This window comes from Patagioenas fasciata, chromosome 36 (genome assembly GCF_037038585.1).
Source record: "Patagioenas fasciata isolate bPatFas1 chromosome 36, bPatFas1.hap1, whole genome shotgun sequence".
Classification (NCBI taxonomy): Eukaryota; Metazoa; Chordata; class Aves; order Columbiformes; family Columbidae; genus Patagioenas; species Patagioenas fasciata.
In genome coordinates this window covers 2728897-2747484 of record NC_092555.1, presented here as the reverse complement: position 1 = coordinate 2747484, position 18588 = coordinate 2728897, and the positions used below count along the sequence as shown (strand labels likewise).

Genomic DNA, 18588 nt, shown 5'->3' with positions numbered 1-18588 from the left:
GGTCCCCTCTCCCGGACTCCTGGGTCCCCTGCCCCGGACTCCTGGGTCCTTCCCGGACTCCTGGGTCCCCTCCCGAACGCCTGGGTCCCCCCGAACTCCTGGGTCCCCTCCCGAACTCCTGGGTCCCTTTCCCGGACTCCTGGGTCCCCTCTCCCGAACGCCTGGGTCCCCTCTCCCGAACGCCTGGGTCCCTGGTATCACTTCCCGTTTCCTGGGTAGGAAGTGCCACCCCCTCCCCCTCCCCCACCCCGCCCTATACGGTCCCTATAGCGCCCCCTATAGAACCCCTGGGGGTCCCTATGGGCCCATAGAGTCCCATGGGGGGCCCTATACACCCTATAGTGCCCCCTATAGCGCTCTGCAGTCCCCCTATAGTCCTATAATGGGCGGGGTCACATGACCCGGCCAGCGCGCGGGGGGGGGCGGGACTGAAAGCGATGACGTAACCGCGCCGCCCCTGGCCCCGCCCCCCTTCCCCCCGCGGCGTGATGACGTCATCGGCGATGGCGGCGGCGGAGAAAACGCGGCGCTACGAGGAGTTTGTGAATGACGTGCTGAGACGCGACCTGCGGTGCGTGACGTCATCGGGGCGCGACAAGGCCACACCCCCCACCCCTCCCCACCCCCCCCCCGGGCTGACCCGGGGACCCCCGAACTCCTGGGTCCCTCCCGCACTCCTGGGTCCCTCCCGCACTCCTGGGTCCCTCCCACACTCCTGGGTCCATTCCCGCACTCCTGGGTCCCTCCCGCACTCCTGGGTCCCCCCCAAACGCCTGGGTCCCCGCTGAACTCCTGGGTCCCCTGAACTCCTGTGTCTCTCGAACTCCTGGGTCCCTGGGGCACTCCTGGGTCCCTTCCCGAACTCCTGGGTTCCCTGAACTCCTGTGTCTCTTGAACTCCTGGGTCCCTGGGGCACTCCTGGGTCCCTGGGGCACTCCTGGGTCCATCCCCAAACTCCTGGGTCCATCCCCAAACTCCTGGGTGCCTCAAACTCCTGGGTCCCCTATTTGGGTCCCCCCCGAACTCCTGGGTCTCCCGATCTCCTGGGTCCCTGGGGCACTCCTGGGTCCCCCCTGAACTCCTGGGTCCCTGGGGCACTCCTGGGTCCATCCCTGAACTCTTGGGTCCCTGGGGCACTCCTGGGTCCATCCCTGAACTCTTGGGTCCCTGGGGCACTCCTGGGTCCCTCCCTGAACTCCTGGGTCCCCCCAAACTTCTGTGTCCCCCGAACTCCTGGGTCCCTCCATGATCCCCATGTCCCTCCCGAACTCCTGGGTCCCTCCCGAACTCCTGGGTCCCTGCACTCCTGGGTCCTTTGGGGCACTCCTGGGTCCCCTATTTGGGTGTCCCCCCTCACTCCTGGGTCCCTGGGGCACTCCTGGGTCCCTCGGGGCACTCCTGGGTCCCTCCCCGCTGTGACCACGCCCCCTGCAGGCGGCTCCAGGAGCAGCGCGACGCCGTTTTCCAGCAGCACTCGCAGGTCCTGCAGCTTCGGGCTGCCCTCGAGCGCCTGCAGGTGGGCGGGGCCAAGGGGGCGTGGCCTAAAGGGGGCGTGGCCTAAAGGGGGCGTGGCCTCGGAGCCAGGGTCTCGGGTGGGCGGGGCAAAGGGGGCGGGGCTAAAGGGAACGTGGCCTCGAGTGGGTGGAACTAATGGGATGGCGACTTCTTGTGGGCGGAGCCTCTAGTAGGAGGGGCTTAAAAGGGGGCGTGGCCTCAGCGCCCAGGGTCTTGGTGGGCGGGGCTAAAGGGAGCATGGCCTCGAGTGGGTGTGGCCAAGGGGATGGGGGCTCCTTGTGGGTGGAGCCGCAAGGGGGCGGGGCTTAAAGGGGGCGGGGCTAAAGGGAGCATGGCCTTGAGTGGGTGGGGCCAAAAGGGGGCGGGGCCAAGGGGATGTGGCTCCTTGTGGTTGGAGCCTCAAGGGGGCGGGGCATAGAGGGGTGGGGCCAAAATAGGCGTGGCCTCAGGTGGATGGGGCCAGAAGTGGGCGGGGCCAAATTGAGCGTGGCTTTGAGTGGGCGGGGCCAAGGGGGCTATGAGGTCTTTGTGGGTGGAGCCTCAGGTGGGCGTGGCTTAAGGGGGTCTAAAGTGGGTGTGGCCTCGAGGGGGCGGGGCTTAAAGGGGCGGAGCCTCAGGTGGGCGGGGCCAAGGGGTAGAGGGATTGAAGGGGATTCAGGGACATTTTGGGGTGTTTGGAGGGGTTTGGGGGTCCCAGGGGGGTTTGGGGGACCCTGGGGGGAATTGGGGGGGCACTGGGGGGGTTTGAGGGACCCTGGGGGTGGTTTTGGGGACCCTGGGGGGAATTGGGGGGGCACTGGGGGGCTTTGGGGGTTCGGGGGGGTTTGAGGGTTCTAGGGGGGTTTTGGGGTCCCTATGGTGATTTTTGGGGTGATTTTTGGGGTGCTGCCTCCCCCAGGCCGCCCCCTCCCCCCTGCGCACCCACGTGGACCTCGGCTGCAATTTCTTCGTCACGGCTGAAGTGTGAGTGGGGGGGACCCCAAAAACAACCCCCCCGGGACCCCAAAAACAACCCCCTGGGACCCCAAATCACCCCCAGGACCCCCAAAAACACCCCCTGGGACCCCCAAAACGTCCCCTGGGACCCCAAAAACTTCCCAGGACCCCAAAAACTTCCTGGGACCCCAAAAACCTCCTGGGACCCCAAACCCCCCCGGGACCCCAAAACCACCCCAGGAGCCCAAAACCACCCCAGGACCCCAAAAAGAACCCCAGGACCCCCAAGTGACCCCTGACCCCCTGTAACCTCCAGTGACCCCGTGTCCCCATGTGACCCCCATGACCCCCAGTGACCCCATGTCCCCATGTGACCCCTGGTCACCCCATGTCCCCACCCAATGTCCCCCCCATGTCCAACCCATGTGACCCCTGGTGACCCCGTGTCCCTGTCCCCCATGTCCCTATACGACCTCTGACCCCAGTGACCCCATGTCCCCCCCATGTCCCCATATGACCCCTGGTGACCCCATGTCCCCACCCAATGTCCCCCCCATGTCCAACCCATATGACCCCCATGGTGACCCCGTGTCCATGTCCCCCCCATGTGACCCCTGGTGACCCCGTGTCCCTGTCCCCCATGTCCCTATACGACCTCTGACCCCCGTGTCCCCTGGTGACCCCGTGTCCCCCCCATGTCCCCATATGACCCCTGGTGACCCCATGTCCCCACCTAATGTCCCCCCCATGTCCAACCCATGTGACCCCTGGTGACTCCGTGTCCCTGTCCCCCATGTCCCTATTTGACCTCTGACCCCGTGTCCCCCAGTGACCCCATGTCCCCCAATGTCCCCGTGTCCAGCCCATGGCCCCACGTCCTGTTCATGTCGTGACCCCTGGTGACCCCCATGTCCCCACACCCCATGACCCCCCATGACCCCCCCTGGTGACCCCCGGTGACCCCCGGTGTCCCCCATCCAGGCCGTGTCCCCAGGTGCTGTTCCTGTCCCTGGGCTGCGGGTTCCTGGCCGAGCTGACGCTGCCCGAGGCCTCGAGGCACCTGGAGCGCCGGGAGAAGCAGCTGCAGCGGTGAGGCAGGCCCCGCCCCCCGGACACGCCCCCTGGACAGGCCACGCCCCCCTAGAGAGGCCACACCCCCTCCCATAGGCTCCACCCCCCCCCCAGGGCCCTTCTATGGACAACCAGTGGGGTGCTATGGGGAGGAAATGCGGGAGGGGCCAGGGTAATAAGCCACGCCCCCTGGACAGGCCACGCCCCCCCTAGAGAGGCCACACCCCCTCCCATAGGCTCCACCCCCCCCCAGGGCCCTTCTATGGACAACCAGTGGGGTGCTATGGGGAGGAAATGCGGGAGGGGCCAGGGTAATAAGCCACGCCCCCTTGACAGGCCACGCCCCCCAGAGAGGCCACACCCCCTCCCATAGGCTCCACCCCCCTCAGGCCCCATCTAGGGGCAGCAAATGGGATTCTAGGGGGGGAACTGCAGGAGGAGCCAGGGGGCTAAACCACGCCCCTTGACAGGCCACGCCTCCTCTAGCAAGGCCACGCCCTCTTTTACAGGCCACACCCCCTCAGGCAGGTTCTATGGGCAGCCAATGGAGTTCTATGGGGAGCAACTGTGGGAGGAGTCAGAGGGATAAACCACGCCCCCCGAGGATGGACACACCCCCGGATAGGCCACGCCCCCTTATAGAGGCTCCGCCCCCTAAGGCACCTTCTATGGGCAGCCAATGGAGTTCTATGGGGAGCAACTGTGGGAGGAGTCAGGGGGATAAGCCAGCGCCCTGAGGACGGACACGCCCCCTGACAGGCCACGCCCCCTCCTGAAGCCCCGCCCCCTCTCCCGCAGGCTCAGCGAATCCCTGACGCGGGACGGGGCCAAAATCCGGGCGCACATCCAGCTGGTGCTGGAGGTAACCGGACGCCTGGGTCCCTCCCGAACTCCTGGGTCCCCCCCGAACTCCTGGGTCCCTTCCCCGAACTCCTGGGTCTTTCCCGAACTCCTGGGTCCCTCCCGAACTCCTGGGTTCCTCCAGAACCTCTGGGTCCCCCCCAAACTCCTGGGTCCCTCCCCGAACTCCTGGGTCCCTCCCGAACTCCTGGGTTCCTCCAGAACTCCTGGGTCCCTCCAGAACTCCTGGGTCCCCCCCGAACTCCTGGGTCCCCCCTGAACTCCTGGGTCCCTCCCCGAACTCCTGGGTCCCCCCCAAACTCCTGGGTCCCCCCCGAACTCCTGGGTCCCTCCCGAACTCCTGGGTCCCCCCTGAACTCCTGGGTCCCTCCCCGAACTCCTGGGTCCCCCCCAAACTCCTGGGTCCCTCCCGAACTCCTGGGTCCCCCCCGAACTCCTGGGTCCCCCCCGAACTCCTGGGTCCCTCCTGAACTCCTGGGTCCCCCCAAACTCCTGGGTCCCTCCCCGAACTCCTGGGTCCCTCCCGAACTCCTGGGTCCCTCCCCGAACTCCTGGGTCCCTCCCCGAACTCCTGGGTCCCCAACCCTTTGCCCTTCCCCCCTAGGGCCTGCGGGAGCTGCAGGGTCTCCAGGACCCCCCCAGTGACCTCTGACCCCTGACCACGCCCACACCAGAGGTCAGAGGTCATCAACTCAAATTGGAGTAACGGGGGTGTGAATGTGCAGTAATGGGTGTGAATGTGGAGTAACGGGGGTGTGAATGTGGAGTAATGGGGGGTGAATGTGGAGTAACGAGGGTGCGAATGTGGAGTAACGGGTGTGTGAATGTGGAGTACTGAGGTGTAAACCTGAGCTGATGTTGGTGTAAACCTGGAGTAAATCGGGTGTAAACCTGAGCTGGTGTTGGTGTAAACCTGGAGTAAAATGGGTGTAAACCTGAGCTGACGTTGGTGTAAACCCGGAGTAAAATGGGTGTAAACCTGAGCTGGTGTTGGTGTAAACCTGGAGTAAAATGGGTGTAAACCTGAGCTGGTGTTGGTGTAAACCCGGAGTAAAATGGGTGTAAACCTGAGCTGACGTTGGTGTAAACCCGGAGTAAAATGGGTGTAAACCTGAGCTGGTGTTGGTGTAAACCTGGAGTAAAATGGGTGTAAACCTGAGCTGGTGTTGGTGTAAACCTGGAGTAAAATGGGTGTAAACCTGAGCTGGTGTTGGTGTAAACCTGGAGTAAATCGGGTGTAAACCTGAGCTGGTGTTGGTGTAAACCTGGAGTAAAATGGGTGTAAACCTGAGCTGACGTTGGTGTAAACCCGGAGTAAAATGGGTGTAAACCTGAGCTGACGTTGGTGTAAACCCGGAGTAAAATGGGTGTAAACCTGAGCTGGTGTTGGTGTAAACCTGGAGTAAAATGGGTGTAAACCTGAACTGGTGTTGGTGTAAACCTGGAGTAAAATGGGTGTAAACCTGAGCTGGTGTTGGTGTAAACCTGGAGTAAATCGGGTGTAAACCTGAGCTGGTGTTGGTGTAAACCTGGAGTAAAATGGGTGTAAACCTGAGCTGACGTTGGTGTAAACCTGGAGTAAAATGGGTGTAAACCTGAACTGGTGTTGGTGTAAACCTGGAGTAAAATGGGTGTAAACCTGAGCTGACGTTGGTGTAAACCTGGAGTAAATCGGGTGTAAACCTGAACTGGTGTTGGTGTAAACCTGGAGTAAAATGGGTGTAAACCTGAGCTGACGTTGGTGTAAACCTGGAGTAAAATGGGTGTAAACCTGAACTGGTGTTGGTGTAAACCCGGAGTAAAATGGGTGTAAACCTGAGCTGACGTTGGTGTAAACCTGGAGTAAAATGGGTGTAAACCTGAACTGGTGTTGGTGTAAACCTGGAGTAAAATGGGTGTAAACCTGAGCTGACGTTGGTGTAAACCTGGAGTAAATCGGGTGTAAACCTGAACTGGTGTTGGTGTAAACCTGGAGTAAAATGGGTGTAAACCTGAGCTGACGTTGGTGTAAACCTGGAGTAAAATGGGTGTAAACCTGAACTGGTGTTGGTGTAAACCCGGAGTAAAATGGGTGTAAACCTGAGCTGACGTTGGTGTAAACCTGGAGTAAAATGGGTGTAAACCTGAGCTGGTGTTGGTGTAAACCTGGAGTAAAATGGGTGTAAACCTGAGCTGACGTTGGTGTAAACCTGGAGTAAAATGGGTGTAAACCTGGAATAATATGGGTGTAAACCCGGGTTAATGTTCACTCCTGAATTCCCCCCCAGTCCATCCCAGTCCCTCCCATTCCCCCCATTCCCTCCCCGTCCTTCCCAGTCCCCCCCAGTCCCCCCAGTCGCCCCCATTCCCTCCCAGTCCCCCCCAGTCCATCCCATTCCCCCCCATTCCCCCCCAGTCCTTCCCAGTCCCTCCCATTCCCCCCCATTCCCCCCCAGTCCGCCCAGTCCCTCCCATTCCCTCCCCAGTCCCCCCCATTCCCCCCCGTTCCCTCCCAGTCCCCCCCATTCCCCCCATTCCCTCCCAGTCCCTCCCAGTCTCCCCCATTCCCTCCCATTCCCCCCCATTCCCCCCCAGTCCATCCCATTCCCCCCATTCCCCCCCAGTCCATCCCAGTCCCTCCCATTCCCCCCCATTCTCTCCCATTCCCTCCCCAGTCCCCCCCATTCCCTCCCAGTCCCCCCAGTCCATCCCAGTCCCCTCCAGTCCCTCCCATTCCCTCCCCAGTCCCCCCCATTCCCTCCCAGTCCCTCCCAGTCCCCCCCATTCCCTCCCATTCCCCCCCGGTCCCCCCCAGTCCGTCCCAGTCCCTCCCATTCCCCCCCATTCTCTCCCATTCCCTCCCCATTCCCCCCCATTCCTCCCAGTCCATCCCAGTCCCCCCCAGTCCCCCCAGTGCCCCCACCCCCCCCAAAGGGAACCCAGGCGTCCGGGTGGGCGTTCCCCCCGCCGCCGTGGGCGTGTCCCTGCGCGCAGCCCCGCCCCTCCGTGACGCGCTGACGTCACGCGCCGCCGCCGCCATCTCTCCCTCTCCCTCCGTCTCCCCGGCCCGTTCCCGCCGCCGCCGCTCCCGGCCCGGCCCCCCCCGGTCCCCCCGGTCCCCCCGGGGTCGGGCCCGGCCCCGCCATGGCCGAGGACTTTTGGGAGAGCCCGCGCGGATGAGCCGGTAACGGGGAACCCCAAAAACCGCCCCCCCCCGGGACCCCAAAACCCCACCGGGGGCTCCCGGACCGCGACCCCGCCCTGCGGCGCCGGGCTGAGGCGAGGCCACGCCCACACGGCCCTGGCCACGCCCACACGGCCCTGGCCACGCCCCCGCTGGCCACGGTGCGGGGGGGGGGAGCTGGGGTTGCTGGGGGGAACCCCGGCATCCGAGGGACCCAGGCGTCCGGGAGGGGGACCCAGGCGTCCGAGGGACCCGGGAGTTCGGGAGGGACCCAGGCGTCCGGGGAAGGGACCCAAAAATGGACCCAGGTATCCGGGAGGGGGACCCAGGTGTGGGGAAGGGGGACCCAGGCGTCCGAGGGACCCAGGCGTTCGGGAGGGTACCAAAAAGGGACCCAGGTGTCCGGGAGAGGGAACCCAAGTGTCTGGGAGGGATCCAGGTGTCCGAGGGACCCAGGCGTCCGGGAGGGGGAACCCAGGCGTCTGAGGGACCCAGGAGTTCGGGAGGGACCCAAAAAGGGACCCAGGCGTCCGGGGGGGACGACCCAGGTGTGGGGAACGGGGACCCAGGTGTGGGGAAGGGGGACCCAGGCGTCCGAGGGACCCAGGCGTCCGGGAAGGGGACCCAGGTGTGGGGAGGATGGACCCAGGCATTCGAGGGATCCAGGCATCTGGGAGGGGGACCCAGGCATCCGAGGGACCCAGGAGTTCGGGAGGGACCCAAAAAGGGACCCAGACGTCCGAGAGGGGAACCCCGGTGTGGGGAGGGGTGATCCAGGTGTGGGGAGGGACCCAGGTGTTCGGGAGGGAACCAAAAAGGGACCCAGGTGTCCGGGAGGGGGACTCAGGTGTGGGGAGGGTGGACCCAGGCGTTTGAGGGACCCAGGCATCCGGGAGGAACCCAGGCATCCGGGGAAGGGACCCAAAAAGGGACCCAGGCATCTGCAAGGGGGAACCCAACTGTCTGAGGGACCCAGGCGTCCGGGAGAGAGGACCCAGGCGTGCGGGAAAGGGACCCAAAAAGGGACCCAGGCGTCCGAGGGACCCAGGCATCCGGGAGTGGGGACCCAGAGGTCTGAGAGACCTGTGCGTCCGGGAGGGGGACCCAGGTGTGCGGGAGGGACCCAGGCGTCCGGGAGAGGGGGGACCCAGGCGTCCGGGAGAGGGGACCCAGGCGTCCGGGTGAGGGGACCCAGGCGTCCGAGGGACCCAGGCGTCCGGTCCCGCAGGCCCCGCCATGGACCGCATGCGGAGGATCAAGCGGCAGCTGTCGGTGACGCTGCGGGGCGGGCGAACCCCCGAAAAGGGACCCGGGGAGCCCCGCGACGGGCCCGGCAGCGACAGCGGTGAGTGCGGGCCCTTTAAGAGGGGTGCCTGGCCCTTTAAGAGACACCCCGTCTGCCCAGGGGGGTGCCTGTCCCTTTAAGAGCTGGGGGGATCAGGGGGTGCCTGTCCCTTTAAGAGCATTGGGGATCAGGGGTGTCTGTCCCTTTAAGAGCATTGGGGATCAGGGGTGTCTGTCCCTTTAAGAGCATTGGGGATCAGGGGTGTCTGTCCCTTTAAGAGCTGTGGGGGTCAGGGTGCCTGTCCCTTTAAGAACTTTGGGAGTTGGGGTGCCTGTCCCTTTAAGAGCTGTGGGGATCAGGGTGCCTGTCCCTTTAAGAGCTGTGGGGTTCAGGGGGTGCCTGTCCCTTTAAGAACATTGGGGATCAGGGGTGTCTGTCCCTTTAAGAGCATTGGGGATCAGGGTGCCTGTCCCTTTAAGAGCTGTGGGGTTCAGGGGGTGCCTGTCCCTTTAAGAACATTGGGGATCAGGGGTGTCTGTCCCTTTAAGAGCTGTGGGGTTCATGAGGTGCCTGTCCCTTTAAGAGCTGTGGGGATAGAGGGTGCCTGTCCCTTTAAGAGCTGTGGGGATCGGGGGTGCCTGTCCCTTTAAGAGCTGTGGGGTTCATGAGGTGTCTGTCCCTTTAAGAGCTGTGGGGATCATGGGGTGTCTGTCCCTTTAAGAGCTGTGGGGATCGGGGGTGCCTGTCCCTTTAAGAGCATTGGGGATCAGGGGTGTCTGTCCCTTTAAGAGCATTGGGGATCAGGGGTGTCTGTCCCTTTAAGAGCTGTGGGGATCAGGGTGCCTGTCCCTTTAAGAACTTTGGGAGTTGGGGTGCCTGTCCCTTTAAGAGCTGTGGGGATCATGGGGTGTCTGTCCCTTTAAGAGCGGTGGGGTTCATGGGGTGTGTTTCCCTTTAAGAGCTGTGGGGATCAGGGTGCCTGTCCCTTTAAGAGCTGTGGGGTTCAGGGGGTACCTGTCCCTTTAAGAACATTGGGGATCATGGGGTGCCTGTCCCTTTAAGAGCATTGGGGATCATGGGGTGCCTGTCCCTTTAAGAGCATTGGGGATCATGGGGTGCCTGTCCCTATAAGAGCTGTGGCGATCAGGGGTGTCTGTCCCTTTAAGAGCTGTGGGGATCAGGGGTGCCTGTCCCTTTAAGAGCATTGGGGATCAGGGGTGTCTGTCCCTTTAAGAGCATTGGGGATCAGGGGTGTCTGTCCCTTTAAGAGCTGTGGCGATCAGGTGGTGCCTGTCCCTTTAAGAGCATTGGAAATCAGGGGGTGTCTGTCTCTTTAAGAGCTGTGAAGATCAGGGAGGGTCTGTCCCTTTAAGAGCTGTGGGGATTGGGGGGTGCATGGCCCTTTAAGAGCTGTGGGGATCACGGAGTGTCTGTCTCTTTAAGAGCTTTGGGGATCATCACGTATCTGGCCCTTTAAGAGCAGTGGTGATAAGGTGTGCCTGTCCCTTTAAGAGCAGTGGGGATAAGGGGTGCCTGTCCCTTTAAGAGCTGTGGGGATCAGGGGTGCCTGTCCCTTTAAGAGTGATAGGGTTGAGCATTGAGATTGTGTCTGGCCCTTTAAGAGGGTTGCAATAGGGATTTAGGGGGTGTGTGGCCCTTTAAGAAGCCGGGGGAATTGGGGTGCCTGTCTCTTTAAGAACCGGTGTTGGGCTTCCAGGGAGTGCCTGGCCCTTTAAGAGGGTTGTAATAAGCATTGAGGGGGTGTGTGTCCCTTTAAGAAACCGGGGGAATTGGGGTGCTTGTCCCTTTAAGAGATGGCAGTGGGGTTCAAGGGGGTGCCTGTCCCTTTAAGAAGCCACGGGAATTGGGGTGCCTGTCTCTTTAAGAGCCTTGCAATAGGGATTTAGGGGGTGCGTGGCCCTTTAAGAGCCCCGTGGGGTCCCCCAATGTGTCCCCATCTGTCCCCATGTCCGTCCATCTGTCCCGGATCTGTCCCCTCCTGGGTCACCTTCTGTCCCCATGGCCCAGATTTGGGGAGGGGGGGAGACTTTGAGGGGGTCCCTGGGGGGCACTTGGGGGTCCCTGGGGGTTTTGGGGGGCCCTGGAGGGCACTTGGGGGTCCCTGGGGGTTTTGGGGGGCCCTGGAGGGCACTTGGGGGTCCCTGGGGGTTTTGGGGGGGTCCTGGGGACATGGGAGGGTCCCAGTGCTTTTCAGGGTCCCTGTGTGTTTTGGGGGGTCCCCATTTATTTTGGGGGGTCCCTGGTTTACTTTGGGGTTCCCCATGTATTTTAGGGGTTCCCCGTGTATTTTGGGGGGATCCCCATGTATTTTGGGGGTCCCCATTAATTTTGGGGTTCCCCGTGTATTATGGGGGGGGGGTCCTTGTTTTATTTTGGGGTCTCCATGTATTTTGGGGGGTCCCCCATATATTTGGGGTCCCTGCTGTATTTTGGGGGGTCCCTGCTGTATTTTGGGGGGTCCCCATGTATTTTGGGGGTTCCTGGTTTATTTGGGGGTCCCCATTTATTTGGGGGGGGGGGTCCCTGGTTTACTTTGGGGTTCCCCATGTATTTTAGGGGTTCCCCGTGTATTTGGGGTCCCCATGTATTTTGGGGGGTCCCCATTGATTTTGGGGGGTCCACGTGTATTTTGGGGGGGTCCACATGTATTTTTGGGGGGTCCCTGTGTATTTTGGGGGGTCCCTGTGTATTTTTGGGGGGTCCCTGTGTATTTTGGGGGGTCCCTGTGTATTTTGGGGGGGTCCCTGTGTATTTTGGGGGGGTCCCCGTGTATCTTGGGGGGGGTCCACGTGTATTTTGGGGGGGTCCCCCTGTAATTCGGGGGGCTCCCTGTGTATTTTGGGGGGTCCCCATGTATTTTGGGTGGGTCCACATGTATTTTGGGGGGGGTCCACATGTATTTTAGGGTTCCCCGTGTATCTTAGGGGGGTCCCCATGTATTTTGGGGGGGTCCCCATGTATTTTGGGGGGTCCACGTGTATTTTGGGGGGGTCCCCATGTATTTTGGGGGGTCCCCATGTATTTTGGGGGGTCCACGTGTATTTTGGGGGGGTCCCCATGTATTTTAGGGTTCCCCGTGTATTTTGGGGGGTTCCCCGTGTATTTTGGGGGGATCCCCATGGATTTTGGGGGGGTCCACGTGTATTTTGGGGGGGTCCCCATGTATTTTAGGGTTCCCCGTGTATTTTGGGGGGGTCCCCATGTATTTTGGGGGGGTCCCCATTGATTTTGGGGGGTCCACGTGTATTTTGGGGGGGTCCCCATGTATTTTGGAGGGGTCCCCGTGTATCTTGGGGAGGTCCCCATGTATTTTGGGGGGGTCCACGTGTATTTTGGGGGGTCCCCGTGTATCTTTGGGAGGGTCCACATGTATTTTGGGGGGGTCCCCATGTATTTTGGGGGGGTCCACGTGTATCTTGGGGGGGTTCCCGTGTATTTTGGGGGGTTCCCCATGTATTTTGGAGGGGTCCACGTGTATCTTGGGGGGGTTCCCGTGTATTTTGGGGGGTTCCCCATGTATTTTGGAGGGGTCCACGTGTATCTTGGGGGGGTTCCCGTGTATTTTGGGGGGGTCCCCATGTATTTTGGCGGGGGTCCCCGTGTATTTTGAGGGTTCCCCATGGATTTTGGGGGGGTCCATGTGTATTTTGGGGGGGTCCACATGTATTTTAGGGTTCCCCATGTATTTTGGGGGGGTCCCCATGTATTTTGGAGGGGTCCATGTGTATCTTGGGGGGGTTCCCGTGTATTTTGGGGGGATGCCCATGTATTTTGGGGGGGTCCACGTGTATTTTGGGGGGGTCCCCATGTATCTTTGGGGGGGTCCCCGTGTATCTTTGGGAGGGTCCACATGTATTTTGGGGGGGTCCCCATGTATTTTGGGGGGTCCCCGTGTATCTTGGGGGGGTCCCCGTGTATCTTTGGGGAGGTTCCCATGTATTTTGGGGGGGTCCCTGTGTATTTGGGGGGGTCCCTGTGTATTTTGGGGGGTCCCCATGTATCTTGGGGGGGTCCACATGTATTTTGGGGGGGTCCCCGTGTATTTTGGGGGGGTCCACGTGTATTTTGAGGGTTCCCCATGGATTTTGGGGGGTTCCCCGTGTATTTTGAGGGTTCCCCGTGTATTTTGGGGGGGTCCCCGTGTATCTAGGGGGGGTCCACATGTATCCTGGGGGAGTCCCCATGTATCTTGGGGGGTTCCCCATGGATTTTGGGGGGGGTCCCCGTGTATTTTGAGGGTTCCCCATGGATTTTGGGGGGTTCCCCGTGTATTTTGGGGGGGTCCCCATGTATTTTGGGGGGTCCCCGTGTATCTTGGGGGGTTCCCCATGTATTTTGGAGGGGTCCACGTGTATCTTGGGGGGGTTCCCGTGTATTTTGGGGGGTTCCCCATGTATTTTGGAGGGGTCCACGTGTATCTTGGGGGGGTTCCCGTGTATTTTGGGGGGTTCCCCGTGTATTTTGGGGGGGTCCACATGTATTTTGAGGGTTCCCCATGGATTTTGGGGAGGTCCCCGTGTATCTTTGGGGGGGTCCACGTGTGTTTTGGGGGGGTCCACATGTATTTTAGGGTTCCCCGTGTATTTTGGGGGGTTCCCCGTGTATTTTGGGGGGTCCCCATTGATTTTGGGGGGTCCCCATTGATTTTGGGGGGTCCACGTGTATTTTGGGGGGGTCCACGTGTATCTTGGGGAGGTCCCCATGTATCTTTGGGGGGGTCCCCGTGTATCTTTGGGAGGGTCCACATGTATTTTGGGGGGTCCCCGTGTATCTTGGGGGGGTCCCCGTGTATCTTGGGGGGGGTCCCTGTGTATTTGGGGGGTCCCTGGTGTATTTTGGGGTCCCCCCCTGCATGGGGGGTCCATGGCTGTTTTTGGGGTGCTCCCGTTGCAGAGCCGGGGGGGGAGGAGCCGCGCGTGGGCTCGGACGGGGACAGCGACCCCCCCTCCGGGGCCTCCTCCGAGGGGCTGGGGGGGTCCCCAGTGCGGCTGCGCCTGCGCCCCCCGAGCAGGGGGGGGAACGAGGTGCGCACGGACGGGGGGACGGGGGACGGACGGGGGGACAGATGGGGGGGACAGGGGGACAGGGGGACATGGGGACAGGGGGATGGGGGACAGATGGGGGGACAGGGGTCAGATGGGGGGATGTGGGGACGGGGGGACATGGGAACAGACGGGGGGACGTGGGGACAGGGGGACATGGGGACAGACGGGGGGACAGGGAGATATGGGGACAGATGGGGGGACAGGGGGATATGGGGACAGATGGGGGGACAGGGGGATATGGGGGGGGGGCAGGGGGATATGGGGACAGACGAGGGGACAGATGAGGGGACGTGGGGACGGGGATATGGGGACAGACGGGGGGATGTGGGGACAGGGGGACATGGGGACAGATGGGGGGACAGGGAGATATGGGGACAGGGGGACATGGGGACAGGGGGATGGGGGACAGACGGGGGGACAGGGGACAGATGGGGGGACGTGGGGACAGGTGGACATGGGGACAGGGGACGTGGGGACAGGGGGACAGGGGGACATAGGGACAGGGGGTATGGGCACAGGGGGACATAGGGACAGACAGGGGGACGGGGATATGGGGACAGATTGGGGGACTGGGGGACATGGGGACTGGGGGACATGGGGACAGGGGGACAGAGGGACAGGGGGACAGAGGGACAGGGGGATGTGGGGATATGGGAGTTCAGGGATTTGGGGTTTGGGGTATTTGGGGTTCAGGGGGTTTGGGGTTCAGGGGTTTGAGGTTCAGGGGTTGGGAGGATTTGGGGTTTCAGGGATTTGGGGTTCATGGGTTTGGGGGCTCAGGGGTTTGGGGGTTCAGGGAATTTGGGGGTTCAGGAGTTTGGGTTTGAGGCTTCAGGGGTTTGGGGGTTCAGGTGTTCAGGGTTTGGGGGTTCAGGGAATTTGGGGTTCGGGGGTTTGGGGGTTCAGGGGTTTGGGGGTTTAGGGTATTGGGGGGTTCGAGGGCTTGGGGGTTCAGGGGGTTTGGGGTGGGGGTTCAGGGGCTTGGGGTCCAAGGGATTCAGGGGTTTGGGGTTCAGGGGCTCAAGGGATTTGGGGTTCAGGGGTTTGGGGTTCAGGGGCTCAGGGGATTTGGGGTTTGGGGGTTCAGGGGTTTGGGGTTCGGGGGCTCTGGGGATTTGGGGTTCAGGGGATTTGGGGTTTGGGGGTTCAGGGGTTTGGGGTTCAGGGGCTCAGGGGATTTGGGGTTTGGGGGTTCAGGGGTTTGGGGTTCAGGGGCTCAGGGGATTTGGGGTTTGGGGTTCAGGGGATTTGGGGTTTGGGGGTTCAGGGGTTTGGGGTTCAGGGGCTCTGGGGATTTGGGGTTTGGGGGTTCAGGGGTTTGGGGTTCAGGGGTTCAGGGGATTTGGGGTTTGGGGGTTCGGGGGTTCAGGGTTTGGGGTCCCGGGGTCCCCATTGTCCCCGTTGTCCCCAGGACGTCACCAAGCGCCTGTCCCTTCCGGCCGACCCGCGACTGCCTGAGGGGGGACCCGGGGCCCTGAGCCGCCGCCTGCGCCGCGTCTCGCTGGTATGGACCAGTATAGACCAGTATGGACCAGTATAGACCACTGTAAACCAGTATGGAGCGGTATGGAGCGGTGGGAACTCACAGTGACCCCCCAGGGTCCCCCAGTCCCCTCTGGGGGTCACCCCATACCCGTCCCCCATGTCGCTGGTGCATCCCAGTATGGACCAGTATGGACCAGTATAAACCAGTAGGGGCCAGTATGGAGCAGTAGAAACCCACAGTGACCCCCAAGGGACCCCACTGTCCCCTCTGGGGGTGACACCTCAAGTGCCACCTACACCGTGTCTCCCCAGTGCATCCCAGTATAGACCAGTATGGACCAGTATAGACCAGTATGGAGTGGTAGGAGCTCACAGTGACCCCCCAGGGTCCCCCAGTCCCCTCTGGGGGTCGCCCCACACCCATCCCCCATGTGGCTGGTGCGTCCCAGTATGGACCAGTATAAACCAGTATGGGCCAGTATGGAGCGGTAGGAACCCACAGTGACCCCCAAGGGTCCCCCCATGTCCCCTCTGGGGGTGACACCTCAGCTGCCACCTGCACGGTGTCTCCCCAGTATGGGCCAGTATGGACCAGTATGGACCAGTATGGACCAGTATAAACCAGTATGGGCCAGTATGGAGCGGTAGAAGCCCACAGTGACCCCCAAGGGTCCCCACTGTCCCTCTGGGGGTGACACCTCAAGTGCCACCTACACCGTGCCTCCCCAATGCATGCCAGTATAGACCAGTATGGACCAGTATAGACCAGTAAGAGCCAGTATGAACCAGTAAGGACCAGCATGAACGAGTAGGGACCAGTATAAACCACTAAGACCCAGTATGAACCAGTAGGAACCAATATGAACCAGTAAGGATCAGTATGAACCAGTAAGGATCAGTATAAACCAGTAGGGACCAGTATAAACCAGTAAGATCCAGTACAAACGCATAGCAACCAGGATAAACTAGTAAAACCCAGTATAAACCAGTAGGGACCAGTATGATCCAGTAGTGCCCAGTATGAACCCGTAAGCCCCAGTATGAACCCGTAAGCCCCAGTATGAACCAGTAAAGCCCAGTATAAACCAGTAAGACACAATGGGGGGGCTGATCAGCTCCCCAGTGCCTCCCAGTTCCCCCAGTAACCGTGTCCCCCGTGTCCCCTGTGTCCCCAGTCTGAGATCGGCTTTGGGAAGATGGAGACCTACGTCAAACTGGACAAACTGGGGGAGGTGAGGACACCCTGTCCCCGTGTCCCCATGTCTGTCCCCATGTCCCCCTGTCTGTCCCCCTGTCCTCCTGTCCCCCTGTCCCCATGTTCCCCTGTCTGTCTCCATGTTCCCCCATCCCCATGTTCCCCCGTCCCCATGTCCCTCTGTCCCCATATCCCCCTGTCCCCTTGTCTGTCCGTCTGTCCCCCGTCCCCCTGTCTGTCCCCCTGTCTCCTTGTCTGTCCCCATGTCCCCATATCCCCCTGTCCCCCTGTCCCCATGTCCCCCAGTCCCCATATCCCAGTCCCCATGTCCCTGTGTCTGCATATCCCAGTCCCCCTGTCCCCATATCCCCCTGTCCCCATATCCCCCTGTCCCCATGTCCCCATGTCCCCCTGTCCCCATATCCCCCTGTCCCCATGTCCCCATGTCCCCCTGTCCCCATATCCCCCTGTCCCCATATCCCCCTGTCCCCCATCCCCCTGTCCCCATATCCCCCTGTCCCCATGTCCCCCTGTCCCCCTGTCCCCCTGTCCCCCTGTCCCCCTATCCCCCTGTCCCCCTATCCCCCTGTCCCCATATCCCCCTGTCCCCCTGTCCCCATGTCCCCGTCCCCATGTCCCCCAGTCCCCATGTCCCCCAGTCCCCATATCCCAGTCCCCATGTCCCTGTGTCTGCATATCCCAGTCCCCCTGTCCCCATATCCCCCTGTCCCCATATCCCCCTGTCCCCCATCCCCCTGTCCCCATATCCCCCTGTCCCCATATCCCCCTGTCCCCATGTCCCCCTGTCCCCCTGTCCCCATATCCCCCTGTCCCCCTGTCCCCCTATCCCCCTGTCCCCATATCCCCCTGTCCCCATGTCCCCCTGTCCCCCTGTCCCCATATCCCCCTGTCCCCCTGTCCCCCTATCCCCCTGTCCCCCTATCCCCCTGTCCCCATATCCCCCTGTCCCCATATCCCCATGTCCCCCTGTCCCCATGTCCCCCAGTCCCCATATCCCAGTCCCCATGTCCCTGTGTCTGCATATCCCAGTCCCCCTGTCCCCATATCCCCCTGTCCCCATATCCCCCTGTCCCCATGTCCCCCTGTCCCCATATCCCCACGTCCCCCTATCCCCCTGTCCCCATATCCCCCTGTCCCCATGTCCCCCTATCCCCATATCCCCCTGTCCCCATGTCCCCACGTCCCCCTATCCCCCTGTCCCCATATCCCCCTGTCCCCATGTCCCCCTATCCCCCTATCCCCCTGTCCCCATATCCCCACGTCCCCCTATCCCCCTGTCCCCATATCCCCCTGTCCCCATATCCCCCTATCCCCATGTCCCCCTGTCCCCTTATCCCCATATCCCAGTCCCCATTTCCCTGTGTCTGCATATCCCAGTCCCCCTGTCCCCATATCCCCCTGTCCCCATATCCCCCTATCCCCCCGTCCCCATATCCCCCTGTCCCCATGTCCCCCTATCCCCATGTACCTCTGTCCCCCTGTCCCCATGTCCCCCTGTCCCCATGTCCCCCTGTCCCCATATCCCCCTATCCCCATATCCCCCTGTCCCCATATCCCCCTATCCCCATGTCCCCCTGTCCCCTTGTCCCCATATCCCAGTCCCCATATCCCCCTGTCTGTCCCCTGTCTGTCCCCTGTGTGTGCCCCACGTCCGTCCGTCTGTCCAGGGCACGTACGCCACGGTGTACAAGGGCCGCTCCAAGCTGACCGAGAACCTGGTGGCGCTGAAGGAGATTCGGCTGGAGCAGGAGGAGGGGGCCCCGTGCACGGCCATCAGAGAGGGTGACACGCGGGGACACGGGGACGGACGGGGACGGGGGGACAGACAGGGGACATGGGGACAGGGGACATGGGGATGTGGGACAGAGGGACAGGAGGACATGGGGACAGGGGGATATGGGGGACAGGGGGATATGGGGACAGGGGGGACAGGGGGGACATGGGGACAGGGGGGACATGGGGACAGGGGGATATGGGGACAGAGGGATGG

At 61.9% G+C, this 18588-nt stretch overlaps 2 protein-coding genes across 6 annotated transcripts in view; both read left to right on the top strand.

Moving 5' to 3' along the window:
* The first annotated feature begins 92 nt into the window (after nucleotides 1-92).
* On the top strand, nucleotides 93-5807 carry UXT (ubiquitously expressed prefoldin like chaperone). Of its 4 annotated transcripts, XM_071801220.1 has the most exons (7): nucleotides 93-571; nucleotides 1435-1516; nucleotides 2414-2478; nucleotides 3433-3540; nucleotides 4032-4046; nucleotides 4321-4384; nucleotides 4988-5807. In XM_071801220.1, exons 1-7 carry the CDS (start codon nucleotides 489-491, stop codon nucleotides 5033-5035), a joined length of 465 nt encoding a protein of 154 aa, XP_071657321.1. In that variant the 5' UTR covers nucleotides 93-488; the 3' UTR covers nucleotides 5036-5807. The 4 variants fall into 4 exon arrangements, with proteins under 4 accessions (XP_071657321.1, XP_071657322.1, XP_071657323.1 ...); XM_071801221.1 differs by lacking the exon at nucleotides 4032-4046; XM_071801222.1 differs by lacking the exon at nucleotides 4032-4046 and having other exon boundaries at nucleotides 4301-4384.
* A 1574-nt stretch (nucleotides 5808-7381) lies between these two features.
* LOC136114239 (cyclin-dependent kinase 16-like) overlaps nucleotides 7382-18588 on the top strand; it is a 39015-nt gene continuing 27808 nt past the window's right edge. Inside the window, exons 1-6 of one of the 2 annotated variants that reach the window (XM_071801178.1) lie at nucleotides 7382-7546; nucleotides 8775-8891; nucleotides 13746-13876; nucleotides 15309-15401; nucleotides 16558-16614; nucleotides 18266-18380. In XM_071801178.1, the coding sequence (XP_071657279.1) occupies nucleotides 8783-8891; nucleotides 13746-13876; nucleotides 15309-15401; nucleotides 16558-16614; nucleotides 18266-18380 (505 nt within the window). In that variant the 5' untranslated portion in view covers nucleotides 7382-7546; nucleotides 8775-8782. Of the gene's footprint in view, nucleotides 7547-7762; nucleotides 7855-8774; nucleotides 8892-13745; nucleotides 13877-15308; nucleotides 15402-16557; nucleotides 16615-18265; nucleotides 18381-18588 lie in introns of those variants that run through there. The other variant, XM_071801177.1, reaches the window with a different exon arrangement.